This window comes from Opisthorchis viverrini (assembly GCF_000715545.1).
Source record: "Opisthorchis viverrini unplaced genomic scaffold opera_v5_333, whole genome shotgun sequence".
Classification (NCBI taxonomy): domain Eukaryota; kingdom Metazoa; phylum Platyhelminthes; class Trematoda; order Opisthorchiida; family Opisthorchiidae; genus Opisthorchis; species Opisthorchis viverrini.
The window spans coordinates 117,312-133,967 of record NW_008751992.1 but is presented as its reverse complement, the minus strand read 5'-3'; the positions used below and the strand labels follow the sequence as shown (position 1 = coordinate 133,967).

General features: G+C 43.9%; 1 protein-coding gene across 1 annotated transcript in view; it reads right to left on the bottom strand.

The window, feature by feature from the left end:
* The window catches only part of T265_15051 (hypothetical protein), a gene marked incomplete at both ends in the record, with an annotated part of 181,555 nt that overhangs the window by 53,929 nt on the left and 110,970 nt on the right, over positions 1–16,656 (bottom strand). Inside the window, 12 exons of the mRNA XM_009176385.1 lie at positions 302–490; positions 673–892; positions 1,052–1,303; positions 1,975–2,090; positions 2,687–2,838; positions 3,931–4,072; positions 6,787–6,944; positions 8,132–8,342; positions 8,835–9,126; positions 12,122–12,495; positions 13,567–13,761; positions 15,085–15,276. Of these exons, the coding sequence (XP_009174649.1) occupies positions 302–490; positions 673–892; positions 1,052–1,303; positions 1,975–2,090; positions 2,687–2,838; positions 3,931–4,072; positions 6,787–6,944; positions 8,132–8,342; positions 8,835–9,126; positions 12,122–12,495; positions 13,567–13,761; positions 15,085–15,276 (2,493 nt within the window). The remainder of the gene's footprint in view (positions 1–301; positions 491–672; positions 893–1,051; positions 1,304–1,974; positions 2,091–2,686; positions 2,839–3,930; positions 4,073–6,786; positions 6,945–8,131; positions 8,343–8,834; positions 9,127–12,121; positions 12,496–13,566; positions 13,762–15,084; positions 15,277–16,656) is intronic.

Below are 16,656 nucleotides of genomic sequence, written 5' to 3'. Positions count from 1 at the left end.
ATCCAAGCAAGTTGTCCCAAACTGACTAGTGTACCAAATATTTGAAGAACCTGTCACCGTTGTACAATCAGATCCTACCTGCATAACTAGAACCCCACAATACACAGTGATGAAGTTTTAGACAACAGGATACTGTTGAAAACTCCACATGAAACTGTTTATCTCGCAACTTCAGTGGAATAATCCCAACAAGACGAAATCCAGTGTAGTCCAATATTTATTAACCCAAATAGCACCGCTCCACGAAGTTCCTGAACGATTGTTTATCCGGTAGATTTACCTAATGCAATTCAACACTTACCGGTTGCACTTGTTCCTTTGACAGGACCAGTTTGTGCTTTCTCCCAGTCACCTCCGCTGGCTGGTCTAACTTCCACCACATACCCATTTATTCGACCACCTCCATCGTTTCGAGGCTTGGTCCATTCAAGAGTCACCGTATCCGAATCTACATCGGCAACTTCTGGCACACCAGGAGCCTCCGGCGGAACTGAATAAGTAGGGAGAACATGGAGAAATTATTCCGAATTAATTATTTTACAGTCCTTCATATCTGAGAATGACATCCGAAGAAAGGGTAGTCTATCCTAAATTCAGTCTCTCAGGCGGATAACAACCGTGGATGCCATCAGAAAACGTCAGGTGATTTCGTCAAAATATGTCACTACTCACTTTTAGGATTCTCTGAAATAAATGGTCGGTCAAGTTCCAATGGTTCACTGAGTCCAAACTCATTGGCAGCTCGAACACGGAAGTTATGTTTCTGACCCTCTTCCAGGCCAAGCACGTCATATTCTGGAGACCGGACAAATTTACTGACCGACATCCATTCACCAGTAGCCGGGTTTTGCCGCTCAATAACGTAGTGTGAGACAGGGCTTCCTCCATTGTCCTGAATGAAATGAAAGGAATCTCCCCTCAGACTAGTTCAGATAATAAACTGGCTACTTTATGTCGAAAAGCAATACTCTGTATAAGGGAAAGCCGCAGAAGTGCTGGAGAAAACTGGGATGTGATTTTGCCACGATCTATTCGTAAATGGGTTACTCACAGTTGGTGGCCCCCAACTCAATGTGCAAGAGTCTGCCTTGATATTCGACACTTCTAATGGTCCTTGTGGAGCAGACGGCGGCCCGCGTACTCGAATCTTCAAAGGAAGCGTGTCTTCACCCTTTGAGTTCTTCAGCTTGATTTTATAGTCTCCTTCATCGCTCTTGTCAGCCTTCGTATCCGTGATAATGACCTCATCGGGCGTGATTGTAAGCTGGAATCGACCACTGTTCACAGAAAACGGTTTGCCATCCTACAACAAGAAATGTATTCCATCAGTTTATGGAAATGCAGTTGCCGCAGTTGCGGAACTGATGAGTAGGGAAACGGGTTGAGTATGTTGACTTAAACTTAACCATGTGGCAGCAATGGGTGTTCATAGGAAATAACTCGCATCAACAAAATTCACATCTCATTGTAATTTCTTCTGAACAACTGTCCCTCTAGCTAACAACCTACAGCTCTAAAAAGGAGAAGTTTGCTTGTTTTTAAACGGCATTATAGAGAGGGAATACGGTTCGTCGTCTATGTGCGCAGGGAATTGAGTCTGTTTACACTCTGTCTGTTTACGCTCTTGCGCTTAGATGCTCATCATGAAAACGGTGACACGGAAAAACAACTGAAAAGCATCTGGACCACAAGTAGAAATATAGTATTCCCTACTTATATCAACTATGAGTTGAACTGGAAAATTTAGGATTACGCGAGATAGGACTATTAGTAAGCCCATTCGTCAAACGGTTTGCTTGAATTGGCCTGTCAGTAGCAGATCAAAGGACAAAATCGCGACAAAACTAGTCCGCACAATCTGCACGACGCCCTAAACCGAATGTATAGTCCGACGAGTGATAGAAGTACCCTAAGAAACAGTGAATCGTGATGGCTTGTAAAAAAAGTCTCTGAATTAATGAGGCCAACACCTACTTTTGTGACTTCAACATCATCCGGTGGGCTTCCAGTGTACGGGATTCGAATTTTGAATGGCTCCTCATTAGCAGCATTTATTTCTCGTGGAGCATCCCTGCCAATCTTTGGAGCCTCTGGAAAAGAATAGTAATGACAGAGTTGAAAGACCGCTGTTCCAAATGTGCGGCCAAACAAATCTACGGTGATAAGGGTTCAAAAACGGAAAATTGTTAGGTCCAATGAACTCGATTGTTTCGTAGACTACCATTTGTGAATATCCAGTAGGTAATTCGTGGAACTGTACTCCAGCAAGCGGCCTTCTGCAGGCCAAAGCGAAGTTAGTTTACGCAAACACGTAAATAAACAACATATGTTTGAATGCTTACGTCCTTGCGAGAAGCGAACGGTAGTTACGAGGGTGCATTTAAGAAATGCTACAGTTTCGTGCATAACCTATAGTATTAGATACATCGTACTTGCGATGTCCAGAAGGCAGTAACTAGTGACTGCGAGGTCTTTGTCAGCTTTGATTCACCATAGTGGAGACCTTGTATTCAATGATCTGTGAAATGGAACCGTTACTCCAATGAATCAGACAAAAACAATGTAGTGTTCGACCTTTTGGGCCGTTGAACAAAATCCGAGAGTGTGGTCACCTCAATAGTACGGAAGCTGGAGATACTCGAAGGAAACCACGATAAACAAAGTTAACAAAAGAATGGTCAATCACCTGTGGGTCTTTGGATTTTGGTTAGCGGAGTTGGGTCACTCGGTTCTCCTGATCCGGCTGCATTCACTGGGACCACACGGAACTCAAATTCTTTGCCCTGAGGTAGGCTTTTTACGGTGTATTCGGTACCAGAAATTGGATGTGCATTAACCCTATTGGAAATGAACATGATAACAACTATGCATTAGTATCCAAAACGAGATAATGTGTCGCTCGACTAAGCTAGGTCCTGAAGATTTGGCCACAAGCATAGCACGGTTATCAAAATAACTCTATCGAGGGCACTGCGAACCGAGCGAACGAAAGACTCCAAAATATGGTTACAATTACGGTAAATGTAAATCCCAGCTCCAACTACTTTTCCGATTCATCCGTCACCATTGTCGCGTTTCTCCTGGCCCAATCAACTTTACCAGACTCACAAACACGGAAAAAGGGTAGGGTCAGCGGCAGACAGTAGGTCATGTGAACAACCGGTCAGGAACCAATACACACTAAGGGCTTGCGCTGTGCGCAAAGTTCATTCAACCACGAAGGTGGGAGAGAAGTGCTGTTAGCTGTCCGATTTGTAAGGTGTCGTTTCGATTTCACACAGTTAAACTTTCAACACCACAAGAAGAAGCCCTAATATAAAAAAGCATTTGGTTCAAGTACAAGGCTACTTCATGGAGCCTAGAGTTTGAACACGGGAAGAATGAGAAAAAAGGCATACATTTGGGTTGTGTAACAACTTAGAACTCACCGGAAGAAAAACTGAAGCAGAGCATCGAAATGTGACAGCAGGTGTATCTGACTATTTTTGGTTGCTTGTTGCTTAGCAAAGCAGCTAAGGGTCGACCCTAGGCATCTCGACACCCTCGCAACCTCTCAAATAAATGCTGTCAGCATGTGTAGATGCACAAGCTCGCTGTATTTGTCCCAGCGCCTAAGGATTTCAAAATGTCGTGAAAATGACTACTAATAAGTAGCCAGTTAATTATAACCAAGGACCGGAAACCGATGAGGCCAACATATCTCCTTCCCTGCCGCCGTTCCCAGAGAGTTGTTAATATTTGGGTTCATATTATCTTACATTTGACTGGACTTTCAGGTACGACGGAAATTTATGATGCCCAGTCTGCAAATACGAAAACGCTGCCGGACGTGAACAGTGTTATTTTAACTGGAAGAGTAAATCAGAGGGGCTGCAGTAAACCTTAGAATTTTCTAGTTCGCTGCCGAAAAGATACACGGGCGAAACTTACTTGCTCCAATTCCGGTCGCCTTTGGCCCGTTTTTCAACTATATATCCAGTTGTGGGTCCTTTGTGCGGTGGTTCCCAGGCCAAGGTCACTGAATCATCTGTTACTTCTTCCACATGTGGGGTGGACATTCCAGAAGGCGGATCTGTATGGAATGGAAAGTCACACGGTTGTGTGACAGAATTATAAGTGAGCAGTCTACGCCGAGAGGTTGAAAAACACTGAAAAGGTGTTTCACCTGTGTTGAGAATCAGCAGTAACGCGGACCGTCGCGAATCACCAGGGAGCTTCTCCGTTCGGCCACGAACGCCTCACCGGCACTGTGTTCAACTCACACTCAGACACGATGTGCTGTCTGCCATCCTTCGATCCCGGAATCTATACTACTGGGTCCTCAGATGGAAGGTTCACGCAAGTATAAACTATTCTTCCTTGTGGGCTAAAGCGAATTGTTCTTATATGGTTTGTTAACTCACTACTTTTATTTAACATGCCATAAGAGACGAGTTCGTAGGAGATCGTTACACCAGTCCATCGAGTGAAGGTAAAAGGTGCGAAGGTTCGAAGGCTCACAGTTACTTGGTCCAACTCAATAGGAATAACTAACTGTATTGGGTTGTACAGAAAGTCCCTCGGATCCTCTTTGGCAAAACGTATTTTATTAGTTATTCTCCACCTGTTTACCTTGTGACCCTTCAAATAAGACCTGTTTACACCTGTTCAAATATGACAGTATGTGTCGATACCCATTGTCTGCCCGGGGGCACATCACATCAGCTATTCTACCTTATAGGGTAAAAACACTGGTCTTTGTCCTTCTTCTCTATCCATGTACGTCTTGACCTCATTGGTTAAGCAGTCACATGCTCGATGTCACCTGTGACAACAAATTCCACAAATCGCGCAATCACCTACAACTAATCAAACGTGGTCCAGCATGTTTCAGGCGTCCGCGGCGCTACCTGACTGGAAAGACCTGACAGGCGGATCGGAAAGACCCCGGGATAGTTACTTGGTTGTCACCCGAGTTTCGGGCCAACCAGTCGCTTCGTTCAAGCGTGCAGACGTTCGCCTGTTCAGACGTCATAATTCTGGCGCATTCAGCGTGTGCTGGTGGGATAGAGGAAAAACGCACACACCGTATGTCAGATGTCCGGACTTCAATCCCGGCACGCCAAGGTTATGTGCACTGCTGATGGGGTCAGATAAGAACGAAACTCGAATCCAATGCTTCTCCCCTTTAGTGTGGAGGCACCAGAATAGTTGTGGGAGGAGGACTTGTCAACCGATGTGGATAGGAATTCTACGCTAACACTTAAAACTGTGTCTGTTACCAGAACGGAACTGTTAATTGTCTAAAATTTCGTCTTAACTACGGACTGAACGTTTCTGGTCAATTCTCACATTCTGCTTATATTTGTCGTCACCACACGTTCAGCCACCAGATTGCATCGTGCTGAGTCCCTATTGATTTATCCTCGTTCCGCTCTCACGTGTGACTCCTATTGGTCGTTGCATTTCGTTATTTTTCTGCTCGATCGTGCATAACTGTTGGTTCCTATTGGTTATTCGGTTGAAGAGAAAGTCTCAGCCAATTCATGCCATTTTTCCGATGTATATAAACCGCCCTACTTCGCGGCCAAAAAGACCTGTTCCTGTGCTCGACTTTGGCTTCTTCCTTACGCGAGTTGACGGGTTACCTCCGGACGACACAACAGTGTCAACTCGCGTAACGATAACAGACGCATATTAGACAGGCAGCTAGAGTTGCTTCATGTCCAATACTTTGCAAGGGCCAAAGTTTCAGCGAGAGCGAGGGAAGCCACACTCAACTTCACCTAAGCACAATGCCTTCGATTTCGGGCATTGCCGAACAGCTCTAGATAAAATCTTCAATAAATATCAAACAGTAATGTAAAAGGAATACAGAGAATTTTCAGCCTGTAATGAGTGAAACTGCAACTTCCAAGGCACCCGGATCAGCACACACTCTGGTCACTAAGATCTGTGGCGTTTTGTACCTTTAATTCACTTCCATTATAACACTACGTATTTCATCAATTGCATAATCGTCTTTTGTTTAAATACGAAAAACTAAAAAAACGCGCACTTGTACAATTTCACATAATACAAGCTTCGACTCTCTTTTATGATTTCGCTCGCGTTTGCAGCGGTCATTCGCGAGTCTCGTGTACTAACTCTGGTACCAAAACATTTCAGACATCTTCGGAATCTATTATATGTGGGAACTGTTCAGAAGAAGACCTCTGGACAAATTGTTAGTGAGCCTGTTCCATCTGATCTCTTTATTTTTGTATACCCAACCTAGCGTAATTATTTTTATCTCTTTGCCACACACTCCTGGAAAACTAACTTATTGGGTAGCCAGACCACTACAGATCAAAACAATCTAGGCAAGTGTGACTTGGCGGAGAAAAACGGTTATTCTGAAACTGCTATCAATAAATGAATGGACAGCTACGAGCCGATCAGCAGTGTTAGTCTTTGGTTGTATCGCAGGCTAAATGCACCTACCTATGCCACCCATCAGCTTAGTTTAGTTAGCAAACTAGATGGCGAAGACCCCTTGCGTTGAAGCTGAACTACTGAGTGGGATGAAAAAGTAACTTTCATTTTTCTAGATGGGTAGTCCATGAAATGCAAAAAGCAACTAGCTCGAAGCTAGTCGGCTTGCCGAAGGCGGAGGCATTCTCATCATATTAACATCAAGATTTGCCAAACGCTCCTTCTAAACAAACTATCAGTCGATTCAATTTATGCAGGTTTCCAGTGAACAAGGCTCGCGCAGCACGTCAAATACAGAGCGCCGATGCGACCTTTGTCGATAACCAAACTTACCAAATGGATGCCTTGCTTTAACAGCGCGTTCGGTCACGAGAGGTTCGCTCACGCCCATGGGGTTTTCAGCCATCACACGAAACTCATATTCTTTACCTTCTTCCAGATTTCGGACTGTGGCTGTTGGTGATTTGAGGAATGCACTAACTTTCTGCCAACTACACAAAAGAACAGAAGCTGAGGTTTACAAGATTGAAATTCATAAGAAAACAAACAATCAACTGATTCGACGTCGAGCTAGACCCGGTATGCAGACATATAAATACCCATATGTCCACATGCTTCATTGATGTTACGATACTTACTCCCTGTCATCGAGCACTGTTTATTACAGTATAAAACCGAAACACTACTGTGATGTCTGTCTATAGGGCTATATCTACCGCCAACTATCGCTTGTTCAGTTTTTCTGCTGGTTTTATAATATACACAAAGGTGACGTGTAGTATTACTTACGCTATTTAGAAGTATATGGATGGGAACTGAGCGTGTGCTGCACCCGATTGTGCAAACACCAAGAAGTAGTACAAATCGGCATCTGGTACTAGAGCAAATTTCTTCCCTTGAAAAGCCTTTTTTACATACTTTATGGGTTGGCTACGAAGCAGCCGCACTACTAAGGAATTCGTCAGAAAACCTGAAAACTTGCCAGAGTAAGGTGAATGTGAGCATGAAACACCACCGTATCAATAGTGCCAAAGCTGGAGTCCAACTTTTGCGGCCTCGCCGGATAGCATTTTGGGCGTGTTTGCTTCGGATTTGTAACAAATCTTTATGGTGAGTCTCCGTTTACGACTTTCTGTGCCATTTGTGATGCAACTCTCAAGCATGTATAAGGAACTAATTATGCTCACATTCAATAATGAGCATACTGACCAACCCGAAAAAGTAGCTAGTGGAGATCGTATCGCCCCGGCAAACCAGAGTCAGCTTCAAGTTGTTCTCAACCAGAGAGAAGACGTTCTCACCTGAGAATGCGCTGGATAATTCAGATTTTTCCACTTAGACAACTGCTACCTTCATCCGTGCATAAGGGCATCACACATTCAGACAATTCGTGGCCCTTAGGAAGTTAGGCTACTCCAGTCCATTTTCGTATTTTTGTGCTTGTTTACTTTTACTCATCTGAATACTAGCAAGGAGGAAAAACGATTCATATTTAACAGTCCCTGGAAAACACTGCGTAAATTTCTATGGGTTGCAGAAGAAAAGCTAAGCAGCAATGAGCCGGATAACAGGATAGTTGTTCAGGTGTATCGTTTACTTTGAAAAAAGATGTATAATGTGAATTCATTTAGTCTGCAATATTCAATGCAACGGGATTAACTGGCACAAGTTTACATACGTGTCGGAACCTTTGGGACGTTTCTCCAAAATATAATTAGTGATAGGCTGACCACCATCATCTTCTGGTGCCTTCCACTTCAGTGTAATCTCATCAGCTTTCACTTCGACTGCCTCCAGTGGACCACCTGGAGATCCTGGTACATCTGGAGACGCAAATCGGAACAGGCGCAAATGTAAGACACCGGAAAAGTGAAGATGTAAGGTGGCAACTGAGATCTATGGGTGTATTTTCAACATTGCTTTTGATATCAGCTTTCAATTCAAAGTCAGAAAGGTTGAAAAACACTAGCTAGTCTGAGAGGCGTGATAACAGCAGGCCAGTTGAATATAATAATTACTTTCCACCTCCCTATTCTCGAGCTAATCTGGCGGCGTTGTTCCAGTATGGTAGGCGCTCACTGAGGTGGACACTTGCGCCGTTCACTCACAATCATGAAAACGCCTTTGGATCATAACTTTCAATTCATTTGCTATAGGGTCCAACGTTGAAAACCTGTCAATCTTCGTTGGGGACATAAATCGCGTGGTTAAGTCCCATCAGTTCACTGGCATACAATCTCATCGTGCTGAAGTATTTTTACAATCAGAAGTGCCGATTGCGAGTGACGAGATCGTTTCATCATTTACAATATCCAGTCCCCTACCACCGCTTCAGCAAAATCATAATTTTTTAAATCGCAAAAGAGTAAGTGACCTCTTACCAAGAACTTCCACATGACAGGAGGTAGTGGCTTGTCCCAAGTCATTGCTCATCGTAAGCTGATATCGACCTCGATCGGCCCGCGTTACCTTGCCTACTTTGAGCGCCGTAATAGCACCTGGTGACTGCTCTAGCGGACCACCAGGACCAGGGTGCGCGGGAGGCGGAAGTGGTTCATCCGTCGAAGTGACGCGCGAACCATCGATTCGAATCGGTTTTCCATCCAACGTCCAGCTGAATGTAGGAACAGGATGACCGAACCATGCCACTGGGAGTTTGAGTTCTTGGCCAGCCTAAAGTGTAGACGGGGGTCAGAATGAATTAGAACCACGAACAAGCGCAGGCCAGAATATTTCACATGATGAGTGATACTAATATAATTCTATGTTCACGTGATGCAGGAAGCACAAGAGCACAAGGAGTAGAAAAACCTGAACAATGGTATGAACAGCACTGAAATTTTCAGACTGAAAATGGCACTGGAAGTTGACCTGAATTAAAGTGTGCAATCATACGGTTGACCGTGGCCCATGGTCACCCCATCAAGAAGAGTAAACCAAAAAAGGGAGAAACGAGGGCACAAGAAACGACGCCATAAAACTGTGCACAAGTGACAGAGTATCACTTCCAGTTGTTGGTCAGGGTTTTTTCGTTTTTCCACCCAGTTTTGCAACTGTTCTGAAAACGCTTCATCATTAATCGAGGAAAAATCGTCAATGCGAGGTTGGATGGATACTAACTTAGTACATGCATGGTTGTCTCTCTGTTCACTTATCTGATTTCTATTGACGTAATTAGCCAACCGCTTCATCTGCTATTATTGTTGCTTTCCAATATGTATTCCTCGCATTCGACTTGTCCGCTGAATGACTGCCTCTCAGGAGTTTTAGTCTCTGCGATTTCTGTCGCTTGCGGTCTGCCTTCCTTCAGGTTGGTTGGCTACTCCGGCATTTTCGACCTTAGTTAGTTTCCTTCTTCGAGTTTATTGGCCCGTTCTTATTAGTCCGCACTGCACTGTGATCCGGTTTTCTTCAGCTTACAGAGCTGGTTGCAGCCTCGTGTTTGATATGGCTTTCCATCTTGCCATAGGTAACATCCCTCTGTTTGATCGGCTAATTAGACGAATCATTCTTCATTCTTTGTTACGTTCGGGGTTAAGATGTCATTGTGAAATGGGCACAGAGATGGGGTTGGCATGATAATGCATGCTACTTACCTTCCCATATGAAGCGTTAACACGCGTCGTACACAAACCAAACCAAAGCAAGACAGCTTTGAAATTCGATCTGAAGGAAACTTGACCTTGCTAAACGTGTGAATGAGTGTGTTCTAGTGCCTGTATCGACTACTGAGTAGACAGACCAGTCTGTGGGACGCAGATTGATTTTTGATTTCCAGCGTGATCCAGTGAACTGGACACAAATAACTGCACTCCTAAAAGAGATCTTCCAGTTTGAGGCCTTAGGAGCTTCGTGCTACAGCTGTCCCTTTCTGGAGGTTCCATATTCAAGAGACCAATTCTGGCTGGTCGCTCCAAGCATATTCCAATAAAACCTCCGTGCCAGCAGAGATCACCTGGCAGAAGAGACTATTTTGGTCGATCTAATCTGGTTATCTATCCAGAGTGGGATGGCTGTTTCACTTTCTTGCCTTCGCTCAGTCAAATTTCGTTGAGTTCTGTACCCAGTTTTTTTAAATCACTTAAATCATTTTAAATCATGTCGACTGACTGGGCTGTTCTCACTTATTGCAATGGTGTAACAGTATTGTCATAGTCTGGCCTCAGCAAGTACCAAAGTGTAGGGGTCGATATCTTTTTACCTTCACTTCACGTTACAAAGTTTCTCTTCTACCGGCATCGTCGGGGTTGTAATTCTTGTAGGGTGAGTTCGACAACGGCAACTGCTACTGTAGTCAGCGGTGAAGCGCCAGCATTGCTTTGGGCAATAACAATGATGAGCGTATGTACCGATTTTCCGTTACACTGGCCGTCGCTTCGACCTGTGGCGCTTCTCTTTTCGATCTACTGGATCTGCGAGCCTTAATTTTAAAACTATTCCAGTTCTTGCTCGGCTGCCCTATCAAAACTGTTACCTCTATATACCGATTAGTAACCGTCGTCCGAAAGCTAAATAACCGCAATTCAAGGTCGTTTATGTGTGAAGGAAATTGAGAGACCATTTCTTCCTCCGAAATCAAGGAATGTGCCGAGGGGTATCACTGAAACGATGTCAGATCGTCATTGTTAAGGTGTTCAAGAAGTTGGAGTTCCAGCATGGTCTTCAGGTTGACGCACGGATCGTCAAAATGCTAAGGTCGGACGAGGGCGCCCATCCCAAAGCCGGTCCAGATTGCGATCATTTTATTTACCAAATACCCCGAGAGATACAATAGCTCCAGGGCCGGCACGAAGCGGGTCGAACCCTGGATTTCCAAGTGTTCAATACTAGAACCCAGGAGAGACGGACCAGCTAGTTGAGTTAAAAATTTCACACTGCATGCTTACTAGCTAGTAAATAATAATACGATAAGGCTTATACCCATATTTTTCTGGACGACTGTAACTCGGTGGGCGATTGGACCGAAAATAATCGACGCCCTAAATCAGTAGCAGGGCGCCCCCATAAAAAGCACGTACAGATGTGCTGAATAGTACGACTTTTTTCGATATCACCACCCACGAAGAAAGATTAGCCATTGAGACTAAAAGATACCAAAAGTTTCCGTACTGTTTTGGAGGTATCCATGGGAAACCTATAGTTCACCAATTCAGCACGTATGCATGCGGGTTTTACTTGTTAACCGAAAGGCTTCTTACCGAACGTAAATACTTCAAGGCACGTATCTTCGGATAGCATTTCGGAAGACACTAACAAATATTTTCCCACACCTTAAGACTGCTCCCTCAGCGTCCTTTGAGCTGGTTATCCACTCATATTCTGTAAACAAACGTACCCATCAAGTGGAAAATGGATGAATTAAATCGGACTACACAGATTCGTATGAATTCGTGACTCCAAAAGCGAAATCCAAAATTAGCATTGTCCATTCAGGAAGAAAATGCAAATTTGTAATTTTCCCTCTGGCGGAAATTACCCAGCTTTACACGGAATTCGGATTTGAGTGCACATTACCCATTAACATACAGTTAAATGCACTGAGCAGAAGAAACTCTCTCTAGAGGGTTATTCTTTGCCTTAAACAATAAAACTGTTATGGAGGGCTACAGCTAGTGCAACAAATCTTTGTGTTCTCGTCGCTATTTACTGGGGTGGATAGGAGAATTACCTTCAGTGTTACGTCTTTCAGGCCACCAACACCTGTTCCTGGTCCACCGACACAGTCCTCCGGAGTAACAATCCTCGGGGCTTCTGGCTGATTCACCGCAGTCAATGGTGCTGTTGGTTTTGTTGGTTCACCCGGCCCTTCATCGTTAATGGCTCGAACGCGGAACTGACTCGTCTCACCTTCCTTCATCGGAATAAACGCACATGGCTCGGTGGTTTGTTTCACTGGAACCCAATTACCAGCATCGTCCTTCTTTTCCACCTGATAGCCGGTGATTTTGCTGCCACCATCTTTCCGTGGTTTCTGCCAGGAGAGCTTCACACCATTTTTGTTAACCTTGTCCACATTCAAGCTTTCTGGCGCAGCAGCTGGATCTGAAGAGCATGGATTTGGGTGTATGATCCGTTTACGTTTCAGCTTAACATACTGATACAAGGGCTTTAGAATGGTATAATAGAGAATATCCTGTCCCTCACTGTCAACAAACACAAGTGATGCGAGAACGGGGGCATGGCAGCAATAGGGAAACAGGTTGGATAGATTCACTAAAGTAGTCTCAAGTAACGGAACCAAGAAGCGAAGAGCTATCTTTAAATGAGGAAAGCCTCGTTGTATAACATAGGCTTTTGCCCGCGCAAAACGGTACAATGTGAGATCAGCCGATAGGCATACTCAATGCATTGCAAGCACTACCATTTGTATTTCCTATTACCTGTGTAGTGTGACTGCTGCCAACATTCTCTGTCTGGTACTAATCAGAACTGCAGACGGAAAAAGTGAATTTTCAAACGGCACTAGTTCACCATCCTCCGTGATTCAGTCAGCTGTAGTCCAAAAGATAAATGGTTTTAATAGACATGGCTCTATGGCTGCTAATACAAATAAAGAAGTCGATTGTATTTCCGGAATTCACGGGAGTCTGTATGCTTTTAGAGAATAAAGGGCCGTTTTTCAGAAAACAGTGGTGAAACCTCCCCGGTGATAAAAACTTCGTTCTCTTTCCACCACCTCAATCCATTCATTAAGGAGAACAGATAAACAAACGACCAGAAAGCGCTTATTCGTGGCGTCATTGTGCATCCTTCATCCGCGTGCAAATGGGAGAATGTGAGTTAGATCTGGGGAGTTAGGCGTGTTATAACTGTCGTTGCACAAACCTGGCCTGCGCGCATAGATTAGACAGGAATCAACCAAACATTACGATAAAATCCAGACGGCAATCTGGAGTATATCAGTGACGATTGATGTCTCGTGGAAATCCCGTGGGCGGGGCTGTAATGTACTTTAGTTTGTGAAATTAGACAGTCCAACAAATCAGATGACCTTGCTTTGGCTACGACAGTCAGATAGGTTGGTATGCGGTAATCAGTATCATTATCTACCCACATTCATCAGACAACCGTAACGTAATTTCAGTAAAACTAGCACGAATACTCCAAACGTACAACTTGGGTCCTTGATAACCTGAGGTGCTGTTGCTCGAGATGGCCGTCCAGGTCCGGCATCATTTACCGCGCTCACACGAAACTCATAAGTCTGGCCTTGTTCCAAGCCGGGCAAATAAACACTTGGACCGGTAACCAGACCAGAAGTGGCAGGCTTCCATTCGCCTTTCGGAGTCCGCTTCTCAACCAGGTATCCTGAAAAGAAGAAGGAAAATGATGTTAGGTGTCCCAAATTGTGGGACTGTAAGACCCCTACGAGAAATCCATTGGACCCAAGAATATATGATATTCGGTTAATGAGAATCAGTCTGATAAACTTAAATTTTACGTCGCAGGAAAGGTTTGAAAACTTGAGGAAGCCTCAATAAAAAATGAAGAAGTTGAAAATGAAGTAACCCGTCGCGTATAGTTAACACTGTACAAAACTTAGTTGCAATTAGTTGAGTAAAGAACATCTTACAAGTAAGGCAGCCCACCACTCCCAGAAACGGTACAGAATTCAGACATACAGCAAGCGGTTTCAGTACTACTAAGTTGACGAAGGAACACTCTGATTTACATCAACTGTATCTTTTATGGCCCTTCTAGCCTCACATCCATCTATGGCTAAGATTCGGAAGGCATTTATTCATCCATCTCGCACATCGCAAGTAGGTGTTAGATTTCTTCACGACTACCTTCTATTGAGCGATAAGCTCTGAAACAGAGAAGCACCGAAGTGTAATTACAAATGGTTAGCAGTCAATGACCAGAACTGAGTTGTTGAGTGTCAAATTTCAGCCGTAGCTGATTCGGAATGCAAAAGATGATCCATATGTTAACCAAACTATTGGCAGGTTTATGAGTAGCGACAAGAGGATGCCGTTCTTCTAGGAGGCTGAATCTCATTATTCGGCTGGGCTCCAAGACAAGGAGTAGGTGACTGACGAACAGTTGTTGAGAATCGGCGGTTCGATTGAAGCAATAGCTTGTTTATTCAGGCTGACCCCATTTTCAGCAAAAAATCACCAGCTTGCCAACACAGATGACACCCGTTAAAGCATGTTCTGAAAGCCCAGGACATCGACGACTTCCTTTATATCCAGCTTCGGTCTAATTCACTCCCTTTCCATTTTAAAAATTATCAATCAGCTTGCCACACCTACGACAAATTGGAAATATCTGGCCTGATTTATTAGCGAGCTTAGCGAGGCCTATTACTGGGAATTGATGTCAGTGAGACTTTTGTGTTATAGGTGTTGATGAGGTCTGAATGGGCTTGTCGCGAGATGTAAAGATTATCATCATTTCCACTGATTGTGTAAACAGGATGCGGCTCCGCATGCAGTCATTTACTGTTTTGGATACTGGATCGATTTACCATGCATTTACCAAACTAAATTTATTACAATACGTAACCATCCAGGTGGCAGATATTCAGAGAAGTCTAGAGCTTTTAGGACATATATCATATTTGATACAAATAACCCCGGATTTTGATTTAGCAAAGCGATTCATCTTCAAGTGAAGCAAGTTTACCTTTAATGGGATTTCCTCCATCGTGCTTGGGTGGATTCCAAGAGAGATTGACGGAATGTTTATCGTAGCTGTCAATGTTCAAGTTCTCCGGTGAATCAGGTACATCTGAAAGGAATTTGGACAAAACTAGACCAGTGGTTTCACCAGTTACCGATGCATGCCGGATACCAAAGGTTAGGAGTATTTCACTATCTAAAGTGGAGTTTGCGTGTGCCACGTCCATCGCTGATACTGTTCCATCTGAGGAACCTTCCAATCAGTCCCGCTCATGAGTGAATTCGCTCTTCTGAAAAGCCCTTACTGACTTCCTGATGTCGGGTAGCTGAACATTCGTCTGTTGAGTGGCCCTCCTGCACAGCAACCTGTTAGTATTAGTATTATGTCAGAAGGAAATTAAGTCTTCTGAGACATGCTAATATCACTATTTTCCTCAATAAACTAACATCATAAGGATGATTTCCATCTTCTCTCTGTGCACTTCAACTATTTATAGGTCCTGAGGAGATTTCGAGACCTTGATCGAAGTTGTATCACGTTGGTTGAGTCGATCTATGATGAGAAACCGAGTAACCTAATACAACTCTTCGAAAATCGTCGGCAGTGCGCATCTCACAAATCCATTAGGACATTCGAATCCGTGGCTTTGTGGTTGGTAATTAAAAGGTTTGCCACTCCACTATGCATGTCTTAGCAGCAGTGTGATTATCTCGTGTGTAAAGAGGAAATAGCTCCTCTGACCTTCAACGACGCAGTTCACGTCATGTATTCCACTGTGGACTGGCACCTTGAGTGAAAACTTACCAGACCTAGTATATCTACCTTACCATACCGGTCACGAGGGGCTGGGTTCAGACACACAATTGGACTTAATAGTCTCACTGTAACGCATTTGGACTACACGTTGACGGCATCTGGAGGCCTGAAGTTAGAACAAATACGGAACTGGGGAACAGCTTAGTGTATAGGTGAATTTAGAGGTGGTCGAACATGAGTAAAAGAGCAGTGCGTTTTTGTCTAAACGTAGGATACTACTCATAAAGTTGCTGGAAATTCCTCGACAGCCCACGACACTTTCGCCCTCATTGGGGCTCACTAAGTAGGTGTAGTCTCCAAGTTTCCAGTAACCTTGTATTATATTTGAACCAAAAACTATACAAGTGCTCTCATTTGCACAAGAATTCGTCCGAACTGGAGACTCGACTGAATTCACCCGAATCTATTGTTTATGATGGTCCGCTTCGACTGAATGTGCCCACCGAGTAGCCTCACGTTTCATTTGGTACGATATTCGAAACATCGTCTAGACGTTCATTTAGCAAAAAAGACAGATCAGGTCGGGTTCCTGCAGAGTTTCAAAGCCTTTGTTCATTTTTCTTCTGTATTTTACTTATTCATTTACCTGTTCAGAAATGCTATAATTTACTGGTGTGTTCCTGAGAGGTCATGCTCTTCCCGCAACTTTTTTCGAAATTTCCTGGTGCACTAAAATGGACCAGTGGGAACGAAGCAATAAAAGCTAGCCGACAAAGATGGTGCATCAACAGAGGGTTACACAACAATGCGGTTTTAGTT